Genomic DNA, 21,761 nt, shown 5'->3' on the forward strand with positions numbered 1-21,761 from the left:
GTTTGAGTTCACCACGCGCGTATACACACACACACACACATATATGTGTGTGTGTGTATGCATGATTCATGAAATGTCGCACGTCTAATACAGTCTATCGTAATAGTCGTTGGAACGCACGGAAATTCCTATCGCAGTCTTACCCTTTGCACAAACAGTGGCTGTGCAAAGTTACTGTTTACGAAAATCGCAATTTTCTTCGCGTATTATTAAATTTGAGCTTAATGATGAATGACAATTACTGCAAAATATTGTAAATACTATATAATGCGATTACTGATAAATTAGTAGAAAAATTTAGTTTCTTTTTAAACGCGCAAAAAGAACACATTCATACGTCAAAATTGACTCAGCCATCGACGTATGCAGGCCATCGTTCAAAAAGTTTTAAAATAATTGGCACGTTTGTTATCAGTATCGTATACGTGCGTCATACTCAATTATCGTGACATTAACGTCATATGTACGTGACGCATCAATTAACGTTTTGACATAATGATAATGATGATGTAACAAAGAAAGTATACTAACTAAAAGACTATTTTAAATATGCTTTGAAACGAGAGTCTTTTCTTGAAATGTAGCACAATGATAACGAACGTATTTATTCGATCGTAAGGATATGTGAATTGCGTCCTATCCCACAAACAAAAATTAATCATATTTGCTCGCCTTTAATCATATTTAAATGAAATACAAACCATTAGAGGCGTCATACGCGAATTAAGATACAAATGTTAAATGCAATGAAATTTCTTTGTATTATTATCGCTTGCGAAAAGGAACGTTGCATCGATTACGACATTATTGTCGTGTGACGAATCAATTTCAGTTGCCGCTTCCGAAAATTTTACAACATACTCGCGTGAAAAAAATATTTTGCTCTTGTGGCACAAGCAAAAGAACGCTCGGTTGCGAGTTTAGTGTTAAGCTTTTATGCATTTAACATATTCACGTATTAAGCGTCATAAAATATAAAACGCGAGTAGCGATGATTTGAAAAAAGAAAAGAATGAATATCAATTGATATGAATGACATGTGGTACATTCTGGTACTAACAATTTCTCGTCTTTTCCTTCCCATCTACAATTCTCGACAGGCTTTCGACGAAGCTCGACGAGTTTCCACAGGATTCCAAAAGCTACCAGTAACTCCCCGATGATACCCGAGACCCGTGAAAGCTTCACGAAGAACAGTGTGTCCAATCTTCTCTATTCGACCGTCACTGACTTGGCCAGATTCCTCGGACAGTCGACGTTGCAACCACGCAAAACCGCAATATGGAAGGACAGCAGTTGCATGGGAATGACGGTGAGAATTCCTTGTAGACAGTCAACTGTCTTAGGTATCTCGAGAGCTCGATCGGCGAATGATTTCGTGTCCTCATCTCCCTCTTCACAAATAACAATCGGCTTACCGTCTCGCGCGGTAACTTGCTGCAGCGCGTTCATGCATTTCTGCAAAATTTATAATGCCGTTACAGTGCCGCGCGTCTTCGCGACTATTTTATTCCGTAAATATATACACGTATGAATCGAAACGCAAACCGTTCCCAAAATGCTCGAAATAACAGGAGACTCACCACATACACCGGGTCTCTCATCACGATCATAATTACCGGCATGGAGTCGTCGACGAGAGCTAAAGGACCGTGTTTTAATTCGCCAGCCATAATACCCTCGCTGTGCATATACGTCAACTCTTTTACTTTCTGTAAATAGTCAGCAATTGTTCACGGTAAACCGACCGAGTTGACCGAAAGGAAACTCGCTATTCACGCTAGGCTTGTCTGCTTCAACTTACGAGCGCGCCTTCCATACACGTAGCAAAATTGTATCCACGACCCATTATCAGCAGGGACTTGTGCTGAAACAGTGACTTGGCCAGTTCCTTGACCTTGTCATCGAGCTTCAATACCTCGCGAATAAGATTGTCCAGATTCTTCAAACCTTCGATAATCTGTGCAAACACGTGTGACAAACGTGAGAGATTCTCGCCGTCAAATTACGACAGATGAAATGAGCAACAAGCTCATACAAACGAAACAATGCCAAACCTGTTGGCGTCTCGAACCGAGAGAGATTCTGTCTTCGCTCATCACCAGAGCGAACATTACAAGAGAAATGAATTGCGAGGTATAAGCCTTGGTGCTGGCTACACCGATCTCAGGACCGGCGTTTATGTGCACACCGCAATGGGATTCGCGGCAAATGCTGCTACCGACGGTGTTGGTAATACCCACTATAAGAGCACCACGACTCTTGCAATAACGCAGTGCCATTAACGTATCAGCCGTTTCACCTGTCATCAGTATCAGTGAACAGTATAGTAACTATAACTTCTTTACTTATGATTTGTCGTACTTTGGTCGTATTCAAATATCATTATTATTTTCTCGAAATTGTCCCCAAGCCTTTCCTCGGTTAGTTTGTAGTTGGTTTTCTCGTGGCTTTACCTGATTGCGAAATGAAGAAACAGACGTCGTCCCTAAAGACCGGCGTGTTACGGTCGAGAAAGTCGGACGCGAGCTCGACCATCACCGGCAACTCTGTCAGCTCTTCGAGGAGCTGTCGCGTGGCTATAGCAGAATGGTAGCTCGTGCCACAACCGATCAACATGAGACGCCTGCACCGTTTGATTTCCGGTATATAATCCTAAAAAGAGCAGAGACGTTCGCGCTACGTTCGTAGAACAGAACGCTGTGAGACGAGTGAATTCGGCAGATATTCGCCACTCGCGGCTATTACCTTGATGCCGCCCAGCGTAACAGAATTGTCCTGGAAGTTGAGTCGTCCTCTCATAGTGTTCACTACCGACTCGGGCTGCTCAAAGATTTCCTTCTGCATAAAGTACTCGTAATTGCCCTTCATAATTTGCTGAATCTCCATCTTGAGCGTCGTGATCTCGCGAGCATGAGGATCGTCCATACAGCGACGCAGACGATGAATACTCAGGGCACCTTCCTTAACAGCCGCCACATCGTCGTCCTGTTACAAAAAACACGAAAACGCGACACGACGCGACATTTGAATCAAGCCTCTGGGAATTCAAGGATGTTTAATAACGTACGATTATACGTGTGTGTGTGGATTCGCACCTCTAGAAATATCACACGATTCGTATGTTCAATCACGGCGCTGGCATCAGAAGCGAAGAAATATTCCACCTCCTTGTCCTCCAGAGGTTGAAATTCGGACGTGCTCTCGCTACGCGGTATGACCGGAAGTTCAGAATTTCTGCCGTGCGGACGATGATCTGCGTGAAAATAAATAACTTTGACTGACTTTTCGACGCCACTATTCGACTGCACTATGAAACACGGTATCGAAAAGTTCGACTTTGTGAGAAACGTACGCTTTCCAATGTATGTGCGTAGTTTCAAACTACGCGAATTTTGCAATTTATGTATGTAAACAAACTGATTGCAATATCAACAATATATTATATTTAATTTATATATATGTACACATATCGCAAAACTGTACACTTGTATTACTTGTATCGTTACGAGTGGTGTTTCTTAATTTTGTGTGTAAAATGGCGTTGGTGAAATTAGCGAAAGTGAGAGCTAGAACTAGAAAAGTCCCAAATGAAAATGCCGAATTATTAATTTCTATTCTTTCAATTATTTAGATTAAATTGTCAGATTGCTGTTCGTTCGTCTTTTAAGCCCCACACCAAGAGATGGCACAAGATAGAATGTGTACATCTAAATGATAAGTAAAGTAGGCAAAGGTAGCGATGAGAAAGTTCGTTGTAAGAAATTCAGGTACTTATGGTATATTTGCCACAACTTTGGGATATCCGCGACGCCCAGATGTTAATATTGCAGCGCGATCCGCTGCAAGACAGTGAAGAATGCGATACTACCGCACAGTGACGACAATTGATATGAGTAATGATGCACGACCGATAGCAAGAACAATGAAAGCATATTGTCGACAACATGATTAATTGGATGTACGATCTTATTAAACAGGCGATAACGGTAAGGACAACACTGGTCATTTGTAGCAGTGAGTAAAAATGACGTCCCTGAGATGAGAACGTTACGCCGAAAGAATCCAATTTCGGTTAATTGTCGCAAGCGGAAAATACGAACAAACCTGTGACAGCAAGAGCTAACGATGTATGCATATTGAAAGCAAAGCAAAGCTCTTATCACCCATCGACCTCCTACTTACCCCATCAAAGTCCGCGACAAGTTCCCAATCCAAGCACTTGTGGTTAAAAAAGGAGAGGCTAACGACACATTTATTCGCATATAACAAACGGGCGAGTCGCAATCCATTTACTGCAACAACTATTTGGATAAGAAGCGGAAGTACGTAAAATTTGACGTAAAGTATTACCTTGAGACGGTGCTTCGCCTTCTGCACAGATTGGGACGCGGGGAGGGAAGAAAACGAGAAAGAAAATAAACACAATTAGCGCACAAATAATGCCACAAAGACACAGCGTGTGATCAATCAATATCGAGGGTAAATTCAATGAAACAAACGCTGCGACAAGACGGCGCGGCAAGGAGCGAGCGAGCATCAAGCGACTAGCATTAACTTGGACGGTAATATCGGTTTGCAAAAAGGCGCTTCTTTCGCTTTCTTGCGTTTCTATGATTCAATGACAATGATAGAGCACTTGTTTTCGAGTAATTTTTAGTTTCTTCCGCGCTGTACATTTTTTCTCAAACTTTAACATATATCACAGAGAAAGAGAGAGAGAGAGAGAGAGAGGAGACACGCTATTTTCGCGCTAAGAGTCGCGAGCGTTTAAACTTTTGTCGAATATTTAGAGAACGTCGTTTTATCGTTTTTTGCTGTGTTTCGAAGGCTAACGTTCTTGCCAGGATCACCCCGATTGAATCCTTCGTATTCTTTTCTTCTTTTTTTTCTCTTCACGTCAACGATTAGATAGAGTGTGAGAGAGGATCGTATTCGTTGTGTACATGCACACGCGATACAGATAATTATCTACAATCTTCAACGTACTTTATCGCTCTAATTATTGGCTCTTAGACGTACATATCTCACTTCCGTCCATTGTTATTAAAAAGTTTTTATAAGTGACAAACCTCTCGCCTTTATCTTGCGCACTGTAGCGGATCGTCGAGTTGTAAGAGAGAGCAATCGTCGCGAATCCTGTCTTGTCTCGTAAGAATGCGTCGAATTCGCAATCTTTGAAAATCAAAGATTAACGGACAGTGACAGAGGACAGAAATATGCCACAAATTAGCCGATTAGCGTAGTACCAGTGAGAGCTGATGTTGTTGTTGTTGTTATTATTGTGTTAAAGCGAGAGAAGACAAACATTGGATAACAGCTCGAGAATGATAAAGGACTTGAAAGACACGTGCTCGGGCGCGATTGTCGAGATTAGAAATGTCAGCGATAAGTCTCTCCATCGAGGACAAAATCGACAACATATCGATGATCTAGGTGTTCCTCAACCACTGGATCTTGCGCGTCGGATCGGATATTGCGCATGCTTGACATAGCAATCGTTCGAATGTATCAAGTGACATGTCACAAGACGCGTGTCAACAAGGAGCCTCTCGACTTACATACCACGTATAGGCACCGTACGACGATAATACCGATTTCATTTTTATTCATCCTCTAATTGCTTAGTGAGAGAGATCCAGTGCCGAGGAGAAAGTCACAAGATAAATTTATAATAGTGTATATACCTTTGTTCGCGCGTTGAAGGTCGTCTGATGGCGCGAAAAGTGGTAGAACATAACCGGAAGGTGTTCATGCAAAAGAAACACTCGTATAGTATTCACACAGTAACACTCGTTTGGAAGGAGAGAGCTTACGTGCAGAGTATTTGCGAAACTCTAGGAAAACAGGCGATAAGTATTTATAAAGTATAAATTAAAACGATCATGCGTCTATTCAAATTTTAGCATCTACCTAGCGTAAAACGATAAAAAGGAAAGAGTACAAAAGTTATTATCTTAATTTATACAACAACTAGGTAAAAATATCTAGGTAGGTCCGAAAATAATGTTATCAAGTCAAGGAGAAAGAGGGAGCAAAGAAGGGAAAGAGATAAGTGTCTAGAGAAAAAAAAACACTAATCTCTCGAACGAGCATCATCTAAAATACTTTCACTCAAATAAAATAAACGCGTGCGTGATGCTACATGTATGTAATTCCAAATATGCAACAATTACACATCTGGTAAACTGTGTCATCTCGACACAGCTACACCATCGACAAATTAATCTCGACGCGATGTTTTTGCTTACCGTTGCGCAGCGACGAAAGAGGGTGATCAATTTATCGGTGCGCAAAGTGATGACAGTATAAATAGTAAAGATCCAAGTAGCAAAAATAATGTTACTTAAACAGTGTATTATATTAAAAAGCACATGCTGTTAGTCGCATGTCGTTAGGTTATTAGTTGGCGTTCTCCCGAACGTTGGAATTCACGTGAGACGCATGATCGACGTGAGCAGACAGATCGACTGGTTAAAGTGAAAGATCCCGAAGCGGTATCGCCGTCGCGCGCGCGCGCGCGCGCGCGTCTCTGTGGATTTAGTTATAGCGCAAAGAAACACGTACTCGCGAAAATTGCCTCTTTGCCCTTCAGGATGTTGAATAATGCTCGATATGTATGTAATATTCTAGCGAAAATGTTGATTTCGGCCAGAGCCAGGATCAGGAGTTCCTCGGTCTCGTTGGCGGTGCACGCCTACGTCCACGTTGCCGTGGCGTGCGGCGGAGATCGATTGATTGACGCGCAGGGTTGAAACTCACCTTTCCCGTACAAGATAGGTACATGATCCGTCGCCAGTCTCGTTTTCGTCTTGATACCAACGAGAAGCGGCGAACCTCGTCTCGTGGCCACGCATTCACCCGGGAAGTATTTGCTTTTGAAGCAAAGAGCGAAAGCACCCTCCTAAAACGGTTTCCCATGTCGTTACTTTGTTGTATGTTACTTAGGCTCTTGCAGACTCTGAATGTCTTAAATGTCGACATAATTATTTATAATCCAGTCTCCCCCCTTCCCGTCCGCGTATATTACAAATCTTTTCTCCGGGAGACCTACCAACTGCTGGACGACCTGTTCGACGAGCTCGCGGAATGAATACGCAGGATGTTGCACCCAAAGATGGTGAATCAGTTTCGCGATCACCTCCGTATCGGTGTCACTCTCAAACGCATATCCTCTTTGTTGCAGCAGAGTTTTCACCTCCTTGTAATTCGTCACGATACCTGCGTTCACAAGGACAATTGTATGTACGGAGGAAAAATCGGCAGGACAAGATCGGAAACGTCATATTCGGTATCGAGCAAGGAATTACCATTGTGCACAACCAAGAAAGCATGCTCGCTGTCGGAACGCTGAGGGTGGGCATTCAACGCCGATGGCACACCGTGGGTCGCCCATCGCGTGTGAGCGATCCCGACGTGACATTGAGTCTTTGACTCGAAGTCAATATTGGTACCTGGAGGATAAACATCGAAGACTTTACACAACTTTACCACTCGCTATCACGAGAAGAGAACTCTCGCTCGTTGGCTCAATACACGCGATTGTTTCCTTTTGCGCGACAACAGCGTCGCTGGAGCGAGGAAACACGAGGGGTCTCGCGATCTGAAACTTACGGCAAAATATTTCCTCCTCGAGAGCCTTGACCTTTCCCTGCTTCTTAATAATCGAGATGTCCTTGCCATCAGCGCTGTCGAGGGCGACGCCTGCAAAAAGAACACCGTGCGTAAGAATTTCCATGACCAACGACACGTATATCGTATATCGCAAACCTGTACAGTTTCTCCTGCGAGGAAGGAAGAGAGATGGGAGATTGAAAAGACGTCGAGTACTTACCTGCAGAATCATATCCACGATACTCTAATCTTTTCAGACCACCGACTAGCAATTCCAGGATTTCCTTTCTGCTCTTCGGTGTCAGGTAGTTGAGATAAGCAAAAATACCTGAAGAAATTCAAGAACACAGTGGATAACTATCACTCAAACAATCGATCCATGGTGAAACAACAGAAAACAAACAAATTCAATTCTCATGGGTAAGAGTAACGCGAAATACCAACATTTGTCCCTCATCGAATCGACTATCGCTTGTTCATACGTAATACTTATATGTCACTTTGCATATTTGTCAGATTTCTTTCGGACCGCCTTTTTTCGAAAGTATATTAAATTGCAATATAAGTGCAGTTCTATTCAAATATAATTAGATCTCATATAATAAAAATTTGTCGTCTTACAAAATGGTAACTTTACTGTTGCCGTCGACACGTTAGGTTTTACTTGTATTATCCGCTGTGTGTCGCATAATGTCACTTTTTGTCCTCTTTCTCGCCGCTCTTGCAACTCTTGTAAAATTGACTCACTTTAACCAGTACATTATATGTGCATTTATTATACATATATTATATTTACCACTTGCCAGAGTGTTCCACAATCACTTTCCCGATTATTAAATAAGATAGGATTCGAAGCGGTAATTACTTGCATCATCGTCTTATTCTACGTATCTACGTTATCTTTTTACACCTATCAATGCTATTTACATTTTATTTTATACATGCAAAAATGTGATTTCCATTCTCGTATATTTTTATTTTCCCTTTCTTTTCTTCGCATTCCTTCCATATGTACATTCTATTTGTCTCTTTGCAAAATTCACTCCAGGATGCGACAAATGAGTTCCTCTCCCTTTCGGGCTGCATTCAAGCGGCCCAAAGAGCGCGATAAAACCAAAGACCTTGGCGCTACTAGGCGCGACAACGAGCTATCTCTCAATTTCACTGACCTCTGCTACTACCTACGCCGCCTCTCGATCTCGAAGGTCGCTCCCGCGAGAGAACGCGGAAAGGTGAGGAATCCGATTTATCCGGGAACGCGCGCGCGCTAAAAGGTCACGAGGAGATATCGCGGCGTACCTTTCCTTTTATCTTTATTAATGTGTGCTAATCCGAGATCGAAAACAAGAACAAGATCGAAAACGCAACCGTGCAACTGCACACGAAAAGAAAGAAAGAAATGCTATAACTAGAAATACATAGCGTTGCCCAGAATTGCAAAGTCGCCGTACAATGATAACGAAAACAAATACTCTGTGTCTCTTATCAAGTGAGTCTCGCGCGAGGACAATAAAAAATACGCCATGGTCGACAGCTGAACGCAGTGGGGCGTTAATGACAAAAATGCAAAACCTGGCGCCGGTGAACGCAGGAGAAGCCGGGCAGGCGGTAGGCGGCGTACCAGGTTGGTCTAACGGCGCGAGCGAGAACAGGTAATTCGAGATACATTCACACCAGTGAAAGGGAAAGCGCAAATGCGTGTGTGAATAAACGAGAGATTCGACTTCGGACAGTTGCAGTTATCACGGGTGTTATCGCGGGTCAGTCGTGTCTTTTTACACGTTGACCCGTACAAGCTCGAATGTAAGTGGGAATCATATTCCTAAATTAGAAAGCATCGTTCACCTTTTCAGCTGTCATTCCGTGACGCTTACGAATGGTGTTGATGAGAGAAGCCAATCTCTGCTAACTCGCGTTTCATTTCAACGGAAATCTCTTTGTTAACTTCCTTGTCAAATTTCATTCGCATATTCTACCGAGCGCTGCTTCGATCACACTCAAAGGAAAGTATTCTACTTGCAAAAGTGATTTTTCCCATAGTCTCATATTTTTCTAAGCGAAGCCTTTTATAGGAAAAGGATTCCTTTTTTGATAAAGCGATTAAAGTGAACCATTCGTCTAAAATTTATTAAATATCACTCTAACCGTTTTCCTTTCATTTCAAGAAGTTTATTTTCTCTTATATCAATTAATTTTCCTCTTATATGAAGAGGAATAGTTTGATTTGAATGTCGGCTTCTTTTGTTCAGTCATGCTCTACCTCCAGACATGAATGAAAAATAACATATTTGGTCAAATACAGTTTATAATTTATTGCAAGAAGTCTGAATAACGTATTCTTTCTTTTAACTATGTTTCATACAATTGGTTATGATGAACATCTTTGTAGCTCATAACAAGTTCATAACAAAACTGATTGGAAATTTATTTGTTATGATGATCTTATTCCATTCGTACCTACTTATTGTAGAACTGCAGCCGGAAATACATCTATATATATATATATATATATATATATATATATATATATTACTTTTCGCTATACATTATAACAATTTTTTTCAAATTAACTAGTATAACCAATGAGAATAAGGTACAGAAAGAATAAATAATAATCCTCTTAAAAAAAGATTAAATAATCTGTGTATAAGAGGAAATTTATGTTAAAATCAATGGTTTGCATTATACATGTAACATATAATCTCCCTAACTTTAAGAATATAATGTGTTTATAATACTTTCCTCTTAATCTTAGAGGAATCCTCTTGAGGCCATATATAAGAATAAAATCCTCTAAAATTTAAATGATTCCGTTTGTCTTGAAATTACTTTTTTTTTGGGTGCAATATTGATCGAGTAATGACAACCGCGATCGAGTCGCGCGAAACCTGTACAAGTCTCTTTACGAAATACCGATCGGTATATCTGTGCGAATGAGATTCTCTCGCATCCAATCAGCTAATGGTTTTCCTTCCATACCATCAGCGATGCAAAGACTGCATTTTATAATTAGCCAGTTCGATCGATTGAAGCGTATCGAATGGAGCGAATAGTTTCTACACGTCGTTTCGTTATTGTCACTCAATGCGCACGAGATATACGATAACTTGATCAACATGCATAGGAATGTATGCATTGTCCTCAGAGGATAATTAGAATCAGAGAGGAATTTTTACGGATAATCAGATGCGACATTCGATCGAGTACGTCAAACAAACAACGTGTATTGTTACATGTATTGTAACATGTATCGTATATGTATTAAATTACATATGTATGTGTCCCATCTTATCACGTTGGAATAAAAATATTTATCGTGGAGAAAAAACGTGCATTATGTATACATATGAAAAAGATTAATATTATTCAAAGATAGCGTTAACGTTGACAACATGTCAACGTGTTGACAATTTGTCGCACGCGATAAATATATTTCCTTTTTTGAACATTAACATTCGAGTTTCTCATTAAACAGAAATTGACACGAGTAATGAATGCAAAATTCTTCGCGTGTATAATGATACGAGTCGCTCACCGGGCAATGTATCACAAACGGATCGGCACACTTTTTAGCCGGAAAAAGTCTAATATTCGTTTTAGACGCGCCCGGTTGTGTGCCCTGCTTTTACTCGATTGATTTCACTCCGAAAGTTTCCTGGGCATTTTTTTAACTTTCCACAGTTATATATAGATAGTATCTCGCGGACCACGACATCAATCACGACGAAGATTCTCTTCTACTTTGTCACTTTGTACGTCGCGTTTGTTACGACGATGTCGAGACCGCGACTCGAAACGACTAGAAGCGTCGGACAGAGAGTAACTGCACAATCGTCAAGCTCCCCATATAACACAAAAGTTGCAGCAATATTGCTGCAACTTTTTGTCACCATGGGTCGTGCCACCAAGATCTGCATCACTATAATGCGAGAGTTGAACCTGAACCTGAACCTGAACCTGAATCTGAATTAACGCACCTGTTACGCACCGCGACGCATTGCCGACGTACCGGGAAGATTAGAGATAATAACCAAGATAATGTCATTACCACTTATGCATTCGTTTTCCGACAAGTCCACTTGGACGAGAAAAGCAAATTAGAGAAGAGCAAATAAAACGAAGAAAAGTATTTGACTTTGTTCGTGTGTAACCCTTACGTTCCTTATCCGTAAATTATACAGTATCATGTCCATCAGATCAGTTGACATTTCATTCTTACTCGACACATTTCACGACGAATTTGTCAGTTTCGATATAACAATGTGTGCCAAAAAATCGAAAGGATCAAACGTGGCGAAAGACCTACCGCTCATGATACGACCTATGAGACTCGAACCACGTCGTTGGAAAACAAAACGAGGAGTCGCGAAGACAACTAAACGGTCGATCGAGGCTAATCGAGACTCGAAGCAGTACTCGGATTATATTTCATGATAAGAGTAATTTTCTATTGACTCGTTGATACGAGAATATCCGGTGAAAGATTGTTATCGAAAAGAATTTTCCTGGCAAGTTCGTGGAAAATGAAATCGGAAAAAGAAATTCTCACGACTGATACACAAGTCGGAAGATAATAGCTTTATCTAGCAAACAATTCAGTGTCACGACTGCTAGATATTCATTATTTTCCAAGGCAGAAAAAACGTGATATATATATATATATATATATATATATATATATCCGGAAACTCGTTATCGGTGTGCGTCACGCTCAGAAATCAAACGCATCGGTTTCGATTACGATCTCAATGACGCAAAAGAGACACGTTCAGAAAAGCAAGTACTTTTTACCGTGAATCACTGAACAATTTCCTATGTTCCACAGAGTACACGCCAGCGGCTGAAACCGGCTCGTCGAAAACGGACTTTATCTCGACATTTTGATAGCATCGCCGAGGCAATTGGAACATGGCTGGGCGTTTTACCTCGATCGAGTGATCGAATGAGCGGAGAATTGGTCGATTGACAATCGTGACAGCATCGTCTAGCGAGAAATGACGAACTTGGCCTTCCGCCCTACTGACACGATACTTCTTCTTCGTGTAGAGTCCGCTGTGAAACGCGTGAATGTGCGAGAGCACGGCAGGATGGATCAACGAGAAAGTGGCGATACGCGATATGCCGTGTCGAAATTGGTTGCGATCGAGTCTGAGTTAATATTCGAGAAACGGTCGAGGTGGGTCTCGATGAAAAAGGGCGAGGAGAAAGGCGATGTCGCGCGCGCGCGGGTATCTCTCTCTCTCTCTCTCTTTCGCTCTCTCTCTCTCTCTCTCTCTCTCTCTCTATCTCTCTTTCTGCCGCTTCTAAATGTCATATGTAACTCTGTCCTATGCCCGTTGCTGCACCCTCTCACCTGAGATTCGCGCGCGATTGCCACGAACGAGTGAGACTTTCACTCGCGAAGCGGCGCGCCGTTGAGAGTGTCGCGTTAAATCAGAAAATACCTACTTCTCAGCGGCGAGCGAGCCATTGTGAGAGAGCGCGACGACTCGAAAATTGCAATAACGTATCGACATTCCGACATGCGCACTTTGAAGTTGCAAGTGTCACAAAAGAATGTTTTTTCTTTCTTCCTCTCTCCCTCTCTCCCTCTCTCTCTCTCTCTCTCTCTCTCTCTCTCTCTGTTTCTCGAAACTCTATCGAGATAACACGAGTTTCTTACTTTTCCGTGTAACAAAATGTGTAACTCGCTTGGCTCGATATTGTCCTCGACTTTGTGATATTCACAATAATAACGGAATCGAATTGCAACGCGCGCGGCAACTTCGCCTCGCGCGATTGGCGGATTGGCGGCTTTAGTTTAGGCGGACGTAACCGAGCACGGTTGTTGCGCGTATTACGCAAGTAAAAGTAAGAGATTTAGCTGTTGCGCTGCTGAATATACAATATCGCGAGTGCGCGAATACGCGCGATCTGTGCGCAGGTCGATGCCCGAGGAAGTCGTGTCTCGCACGTATACCTGCGAGCGAATGCACGCGAATCGCAGTCGGCAGCTTTCGAGCTGGTCGAGTGAAATATCAAGTACTCGAGTACTCGGGAGGACATGGCGGAGCTTTCGACCAAGCGTCATTGTCATTGTAATTGCTGCAAACCCAACGTACCTATCGACACAGTAAGCGCGAGTAATTCCAATTAGCCGTTTCAAAATAGACAATTGTTTACGAAACGACGAAAGATTCATTCAACGTTGTAAACACGGCAACAAATGTTGATACAAATGTCCTCGCGTGCATTTTTCAATTATAATTATCTCATTGTCAGCCTCGTTGTATAACGGCATCAGAGAAATCGCACAACTGTATTCGCTTTCGTGTAAGATTCGTCGGAAAAATGCATCGTTATTCGACCGGTTTCATCCTCAGTGAGATGTTGGCTGAATCTGAATGTTTATTACCGATTATTATCGGTGACAATGATTACGCGCTCGTTAAACCGCAATACCGCAAAGTTGCTAAGTCTCAAAAGAGAAATCCGGGGAAAGATTCCTCGCGATGAATATTTATTCGGCTCGTGAAATCTAATTGTAAGAAAAAGTTTCGCCGTGAGAGACGGAGACGCGATCGAAAATGTGCTTTGCATGACTTGCGCAATTTCTTTCTTCCTTTCTCTCTCTCTCTCTCTCTCTCTCTCTCTCTCTCTTTCGTAATTTCGTAAAGACCTTTCAAATTGCTGTGGCGCGTTCCAGATCACACCACTTGAACAAGCACTTGAAAGCACACGAAATATCGATAGAAAGTGTTGAGGTTCATACGAGAATCGTCATGATGTGAAAAATTACGTGGAATTGATCTTATCGTTTGATCCATTTTTCACCAAATAGGAAAGTAATATCGATCAAAAATGATCCGTGTCATATATCGATTAAAGTAAACCACGACTGATGTCACAAACATTGATAGATTATAATGACACGTGTCTCACCTTTGCAATTAAGATAGCCGTTACAGAAATAAATACATTCTAGAAATACGATTATGTCTCTCGATAAGTATTTTACTATTATTGTTGCTGTTACTATACTTTTAGTTCGGAAATCAACGATTTTAAGAATTTGAAGAAAGAAGTTTGCCTTGTACAAATTGAGATGTACCGTAATATACTTGTCTGTGTGTTAATTAACTGAAATTAATACGATTCTTCGAATAAATCGTCTTGCTACTTTCTGTAGCTTACTTCTTTTTGGTGATTTATAACGGAACAATTAGATTAGTAGATAAAAAAATTTAATTTAGCGGAATTAATAGCTTGGTTTTATGTTAGGAAAAAAACATGAAAAATATGAAACGCATTCTTTCCCACCTGTTAATATTTATGATTGGCAAATATTTCTCAATGTCGTTAGGACTTGTAACGAACAACATATATTTATACTTTCTAGATTGTACAATTGACACATGCCAAAATGCGTGCGACTGGCTAATTTCTTGCTGATGGCCTGTCTAAAGTTAGAACATGTATCTCCCGGTGTTACAACTTCTTAGGCAAATTGTTATTCTCATGCAATGTTCAATTTGTCATCTGGCATTAAATAGAGTCGCCACGTACTCTCTCATCATTTATGTCGCATTTATATTACGATTATTTTCGTATACACTTGTCCTTTAGTAAGATAAATAGTTGGACGGAAATTGAAAACTTTATCAATTGACTTTTTTCGCCATTGCGTATACAATTGATACGTTGATCAGCTGAAAATTTCTAGTTTTTATTCCAGATAAGAGGATTTCAATCTCTCGCACATGTTTCTCCACGTGCACGTGTTGAACATTGACATCGAATCGATATTACGAGACACACAGCGCGACATATCCTTATCAGTCGCAATTATATATACGAGCGAAAATATACCCAGGCAGAACAGAAAATCATGATGACATGAAAATGACGTCAAAATGATGAGGAAAACTCATTTCTCCATCATGATTCGATCATTTTCTCGTCATGATTCGATGTCAGATCATGATATCTTCTGTTCTGCCTGGGTAAGCGAGCACATGTTTATTTACATTAAGGAATACAGAAATTAACCTGTTCGCCATAAATGAAATAAATGAGTTAAAATGAGTTTAAACGCAAGCTCAGTACGACAGGGTCGTTAACTGCATCAACTAAATCAATCGTAACGACGCTCAATTCTGTGTCCCGCGCAGCTTTTAGACTTACTCTCCAATCTGATGCGCTTGAATTTTAATTTAAATTTGCATTTGTAAATGAACTCTTCTCTGTGCACTTTCGCTCGCTATCGCACCGAAACAACTCGAGCGACTGCGTATATCAATTGCGTTGCAACCAAGACAGACAAGACAAGCCTCCAGCTTGTGCATAATCTCACCGCTCAAATTCGCCGCGAATGTACACATCGTGTCGCTTTCCAAGCTCGACAGTCGCGACATCGAACGCGATAACATTTCCGCGCGATCTGACGAAATCCACGAGTGCCCAACGTCACGCGTATACATAGCGAATTGAACTCGCCATTCATCGACCGCACTGTCAAGCCGGTAGAGAAAGCGGCTTACGATGCTTACACATGGAGCAAAACTCGCTACTTACCGCACATGTTATCGACGTGTGTTGCCCGCCACGTATGTACAGACACGGAGAGGGAAGAGAGACAGAAAGATAGACAGAGAGAGAGAGACAGAGAGACAGAGAGAGAGAGAGAGAGAGAGAGAGAGAGAGAGAGAAAGAGAGAGAGAGAGAGAGAGAAAGAGAGAAGAGAGCACAGCAGAAAGCACAGACAGACCGACAGACGACAATCGACAGCCGACAGATGGTGAGAGGCAAGTAAAAATGGAAGCGAAATGTCACTCGCTCGAATACGTGCGTGATACGTGCCGGCCCGCGTTGCTCCGGAACACAATCTGACTGTTGCAGCGGCGTTCCGTCGTTCTTATGACGCGTAGCTGTCGCGCGCGTGTATACGTGTGAACGCAGCAGCGAACCGTCAACGGGTGGTGGGTACCACGGGCGCGTAACACGTGAACGTAGCTGCGGGTCTGACAGCGATCGCGTGAAAGCACGAGCATTACGATCGCGCGAATATAGCTGCGAGTCGTTGGCAGCTGCGCGCGCGTCTCATCAGTCGATTAATCGCTGGTAAGAATGGACAGTTTGAGGGAAGGATACATTATAAATAAAAATAATCGCTTTCATCGTCGTTTAAAACATCGGCGACAATCAATTCATCTCTCGTTTCTTTTCATAACTAATGTTTAATATCTAATGGATTGTGGGAGATAATATTTAATTACGATTATAGACGGAGAAACGATTATGGACGGAGAAAAATGCGAAAGCTTGTTTAATCGGTCTAATTGTACCAGTAGAAATAAAAAAACTTCTCTAGCTTGACGTCGAATTGCCGCACTAAGTGTACTATTTGATTTTATTAGTGCTCTGTCTGATCAGTCGTTGACTCGTACTACGATCTCGAATTACCATTAAAGATGGCGGTGACTCATAGTGGAATCTTTAAGACCAATTAAAAGTAACGAGTCTAATCCCGCCAAAAGTTGATTAACGGAATGCCTGATCAAACAGCGTTACGCGTGTACGAAAAATTGCTACTTTAACTGCTTACTTGACACTATCTAACAATAATGCAACCAGATTCCTTAGAAAATATCCTTAGAAAAATATCGTTACCAACTTGCTAAGGATTTGAGTCTTGGCTAAGTGATCTGTTACGTTAAAAGTGTCGCATGGAATATATTGATAGATTCAAACTGATTCCAACGTAACACATGTGGATGACAAATGTCGAGAACGTTGCGATTTTTTAATTCAGCAATCAATAAAATGTCGAAAGATACGCCTAGCTTAATAGAAAGCATCGCGCAACATCACAAGTAAGGTTAATTCGTCCTCAAGGTTGCGAAATTATGATACTCACGAGGCTTTTGCGTTTTTTTCATAAGCAAAGCAAAACACTTGTTCGCGCAGATAAGACCATTTCAACAATTTACGATTATCCAATAGTCCAAATGTCGAATTTGGCCAAAATGGGCAAGCCTAAAGTTTTGATTACGAGACCGGACATACCAGCAGCTGGTTTAAATATGCTACGTGAACGGTAAGTACTGTATTTAATTCGACCATCTCTTTGCAACATACACCAAGCAGACAAATATATTTCATATGAAACAATTTGCGTCTCATCATATCACTACTTTCTTATATTGCAAAATAAGCAAATATCGTAAGAAGTTTAATAAAAAGCGAATAAAGTTTTTTTTCATCATGTTTTTAGAATTTATGTACAAAATAATCATCTGTTTTTTCCATTGATGTCCAGATGTCAGATTACATTGTGGGAGAAAGCTGAACCAATACCACGGCTGGAATTATTGTCTAAAATACATGGAGTAAATGGAGTATACTGTGTCCTGACGGATAAAATAGATGATGAAGTTCTTGAGGCTGCAGGTCCTCAATTACAAGTTGTAGCGACTATGTCAGTAGGCATTGATCACCTAGACCTGAATGCTTTAAAGAAAAAGGATATTAAAATCGGTTATACTCCAAATGTCCTGACAGATGCCACAGCGGAGCTGATTGTAGCTCTTTTATTGGCTACATCAAGGAGATTATTGGAAGCTAACAGAGCAATTTACAGGTACTTCCTAATTTTGAATCAATCTTCTCTAAGCAAGAATATCGGAATTCTGCTACATTTCGAATTATAAATAATTAATGACAAAATTTTTTCTAAAAACCAAACCTTGGATCTATTCAGACTACTAACCAGTCTGTTCCTTATGTATAATTTCAAACGGATTATTTTGACAAAAACTTTATTTTCCGACAAATTTATTCAAAATTTGCCGTTTGTAGAAATATGCAGGTCAGCAAGAAACGACATTTCGATGTATATTATTCCCTATATAATACTTGGGATGTATAAATTAAATATCTCTCTCTTTTTATTTTTTACTTTTGCAGAGGCGAATGGAAAGCTTGGGCTCCAACGTGGATGTGTGGCCCAGGATTGTCGGGCTCGACTGTGGGTATTGTTGGTTTGGGTAGGATTGGGCTGCGGGTCGGCGAGTGTCTCAAGAGTTTCAATATTGCCAAATTATTGTACACAAGCAGAACGGTCAAGCCGGAAGCGTCGAAATTTCACGGCGAAAAAGTGGAGTTGAACGAATTGCTCCGGGATAGTGATTTTGTCGTAGTAACGACAGCGCTGACGCCTGAAACGAGACACATGTTTAACGCCGAAGCTTTCAAACGTATGAAGAGTACAGCAATCTTCGTGAATGGAAGTCGCGGAGATGTAGTAGATCAAGCGGCATTGATAGAAGCCTTAAAAAGCGAAACAATTGCGGCTGCTGGTTTGGATGTTACGACGCCTGAACCGATACCACTAGATAATGAACTCTTGAAACTAGATAATTGTGGTTAGTACATTAATAAAGAGTTAGACAATAGATTATTCAGGCGGTGTATCTTGTCGGGAAATAGATATTGAGTCAGTCAGTAAGAGATTTGGGGAAAATATTTAGAAAGAAAAACATTACATTTATGTCTCTCTATTGTTTTCAACACTTTACGCGATGCAACAGTTTCCACGTTTACGTATTTATGCATTTGTGCTTTCAGTGGTTTTACCTCATATAGGAAGCGCTGCTATGCAAACTAGAGAAGAAATGTCTAGAATAACAGCAAATAATATCTTAGCTGTTTTAAATGGAACACCCGAAGCTATGCCTGCGGAACTTAAGCTATAGATAGCCAAAGACGTTTTAACACAATTACAGGTGAGAGGAGTAGTCATCGTCGGAGGTGAAGACATTCGAATATTTTCCCTGGACTTCAAGATACACAATCATAAACGTAAAACACAATTAATATATGCCCAGTTGAGAATAATATATATAAATTATGATTTATTTTCTAAAACTAAATAAACAATAGATTTGCTATAGAAATCAGTCTTTCATAATTTACCGAAAAGTAATAATCCTCTTTCACTCGTTAACAAATCGTAACAATAAAAATGTATGCTCGATTGTGCACGTATACGTAAATATCAGTACAAATCACAATTACATTGAAACTGCCACTGCTACGTTACATCATCTTAATAACAATAAAGCTTGTTCGTACGACGTAAAATACAAAGCCGTAACTATGGCTGCTTTCACTTGACTCGGTACTAAACCTTTGAACATACCTAGCAACCCCTCTTTTTTTATGGTCACTATCAAGCAATTTAGTAATCCGTTGCACTGGAAAAACCGACCGAATCCTTTACGACCGTGCTGGAAACCTTGGATCTGTAATCTTTTTTTAGCAAGATCAAATGGATACACTACTGTTTTTGCTATTAATCCGGCAGCGCCGCCAGATACTATGGAGTTGTAGACATCTGTCTTAGCATTAGTATAATATTTTTTATATAGATCTGTGAAGATACTGTAGAACATGAATTGCAGACCAGTGTGTGGAGCGATTTGCAATAAGGTCGGTGATAACCCGTAAAAAAAGACTCTAGGTGATTCTTGTCTGAGAATCGAACTGAAAGAGCAGAGAAAACATCAAGGGTATGTGTTATCCAACCAAATTAGAAATTTTTAAATGTAAGAATTTAAATTTAAGAAAAAAAAATGCAAAAATATTTTAACTTTCAATTTTGATAATTGATGATATGATAGCCAACACATTTTGTGCCAGTGGCTCATGTGCTAAACTTTCTGTTCATGCATACATTTAATGTTTAAATATATATTTAATGTTTTGCTTCAGGAGGAAATACAAAATCATGAATTACTTATATAAATATTATGAGACATATTGTCTGACAGATGAAATTTGAATTCTCGATACGACAAGTGGTCCAAGTTATGTGAAATTAACTTATGAGGAGGAGCATGGAACGTTTCAAATTTTTTATAACTTACCGACAGGAATGTAATACTCCATCATATACTCGATGATTACTCGATTGAGCTACTAATCTGGTTCTCAAAGTGTCAAAAGGAAATGAGACGATCGTCGCCACACTTCCAGCGCTACCACCAGCAATAAAATTCCATGAATATTTCCACTTATCAGTTTCCGACATTTCCAGCATTTTCATCAATATATTGTATGAATAAAACTACAAATGTAAATAACGTGTGATCGAATGTAATACGATAAAGAGCAACAGAAAGGAAAAAGAAATATATGGAAATTTAATCACTGAGTGTTAGTAGTATCGATTAAAAGATATATAGAATTACATTATTGTACAAGTTTTATTTTGCACCTGAGTCATTCCATAAACAATCGAAAGTAATTGTGCAGGTATGTGTCCTTTCCATAGAGCAGCCACTCTCTCTTCTCTCAATATTAGCCAAAAAGCTTGAAAGATAGATTTATATTTACCATTATAGTGTGTCGAAATTGGCTCAACTTGTAACTGTGATAGGAAGGATAATCAGTTATAAAAAAAAAACAAGCATATTTTAACATAAAATTATTTACTTGAAACCTGATCTTTATAACATCAAGAGGTTGACAGATGAATCTGGTTAATAATCCACTAACAGCTCCTGCGATCGCGTGATCAGTATCTTTCTCGGTTTCTTTCTGTGGACGCCCCATTATTGACAGGTACCTTTACGACACGAGCGGTATCACGCGACCAAGACAAATAATCCGCAGTCATTTGAAAAATTTAAAATAATAAAATTATAAATTTACACAGTAAGCAAGATACAAATCTAGAATTATACTTGCAGCTGAGACTTAATTAACGCTCCTTTGTCACCAATCTGCTCGTATCTGATCCCGCTTGGCTTCATCCAACCCTAACCTAGTGTAATGTAACCTAACCTAACTTAGCAGCATCATTTCTAATACCCAAAGATATCTTTATATTACAACTTGTCAACGGTAGTAATATTGTTATTACTATTGCTGTTGCATAGGCATTAAATATCGTATATTAATTCTACAATGACACTCGATAATATGGCAAATAATTGCTGAGTACAGGACAATAATGAATGTGAGTGTTGTAGGTCTGTTCAATATCTTGAGCTTCAAAATTATTTTCATACACAATATTGATGATGACTCAAGTACGCAAGTAGAATGTTTTGTGAAGTCGAAAATAAATGATATCTTTGCGCATCACAAGTTTGCAATTCCAAGGT

General features: G+C 40.3%; 3 protein-coding genes across 11 annotated transcripts; 1 reads left to right on the forward strand and 2 right to left on the reverse strand.

The window, feature by feature from the left end:
- Nucleotides 1–65: 65 nt before the first annotated feature.
- Gfat2 (glucosamine-fructose-6-phosphate aminotransferase 2) lies at nucleotides 66–16,548 on the reverse strand. 7 transcript variants are annotated; one of them, XM_025308122.1, is made up of 15 exons: nucleotides 15,947–16,132; nucleotides 7,835–7,942; nucleotides 7,615–7,704; nucleotides 7,311–7,454; nucleotides 7,055–7,221; nucleotides 6,763–6,904; nucleotides 5,688–5,711; nucleotides 4,354–4,374; nucleotides 3,099–3,256; nucleotides 2,749–2,988; nucleotides 2,457–2,655; nucleotides 2,058–2,302; nucleotides 1,805–1,960; nucleotides 1,584–1,712; nucleotides 66–1,458 (listed from the first exon to the last, which is right to left on the reverse strand). In XM_025308122.1, the coding sequence occupies exons 1-15, from the start codon at nucleotides 16,071–16,073 to the stop codon at nucleotides 1,213–1,215; spliced, it is 2,196 nt and encodes a 731-aa protein (XP_025163907.1). In that variant the 5' UTR covers nucleotides 16,074–16,132; the 3' UTR covers nucleotides 66–1,212. The 7 variants fall into 7 exon arrangements, with proteins under 7 accessions (XP_025163907.1, XP_011142951.1, XP_011142952.1 ...); XM_011144649.2 differs by lacking the exon at nucleotides 15,947–16,132 and adding an exon at nucleotides 16,168–16,548 and having other exon boundaries at nucleotides 1,213–1,458; XM_011144650.3 differs by lacking the exon at nucleotides 15,947–16,132 and adding an exon at nucleotides 11,921–12,062 and having other exon boundaries at nucleotides 1,213–1,458.
- A 501-nt stretch (nucleotides 16,549–17,049) lies between these two features.
- Nucleotides 17,050–20,151, forward strand: LOC105185283 (glyoxylate reductase/hydroxypyruvate reductase). Of its 3 annotated transcripts, none has more exons than XM_025308126.1 (5): nucleotides 17,050–17,689; nucleotides 17,912–18,232; nucleotides 18,559–19,016; nucleotides 19,219–19,376; nucleotides 20,055–20,151. In XM_025308126.1, exons 1-4 carry the CDS (start codon nucleotides 17,499–17,501, stop codon nucleotides 19,344–19,346), a joined length of 1,098 nt encoding a protein of 365 aa, XP_025163911.1. In that variant the 5' UTR covers nucleotides 17,050–17,498; the 3' UTR covers nucleotides 19,347–19,376; nucleotides 20,055–20,151. The 3 variants fall into 3 exon arrangements, with proteins under 3 accessions (XP_025163911.1, XP_025163912.1, XP_011142958.1); XM_025308127.1 differs by having other exon boundaries at nucleotides 20,022–20,116; XM_011144656.3 differs by lacking the exon at nucleotides 20,055–20,151 and having other exon boundaries at nucleotides 17,051–17,689; nucleotides 19,219–19,547.
- LOC105185282 (mitochondrial thiamine pyrophosphate carrier) lies at nucleotides 19,550–21,637 on the reverse strand. The gene is made up of 5 exons (XM_011144655.3): nucleotides 21,343–21,637; nucleotides 21,088–21,220; nucleotides 20,870–21,022; nucleotides 20,520–20,719; nucleotides 19,550–20,136 (listed from the first exon to the last, which is right to left on the reverse strand). Exons 1-5 carry the CDS (start codon nucleotides 21,405–21,407, stop codon nucleotides 19,695–19,697), a joined length of 993 nt encoding a protein of 330 aa, XP_011142957.1. The 5' UTR covers nucleotides 21,408–21,637; the 3' UTR covers nucleotides 19,550–19,694.
- Between the last annotated feature and the right edge of the window lie 124 nt (nucleotides 21,638–21,761).

This window comes from Harpegnathos saltator, unplaced genomic scaffold, assembly GCF_003227715.2.
Source record: "Harpegnathos saltator strain DR-91 unplaced genomic scaffold, Hsal_v8.6 scaffold139, whole genome shotgun sequence".
In the NCBI taxonomy this organism is placed as follows: Eukaryota; Metazoa; Arthropoda; class Insecta; order Hymenoptera; family Formicidae; genus Harpegnathos; species Harpegnathos saltator.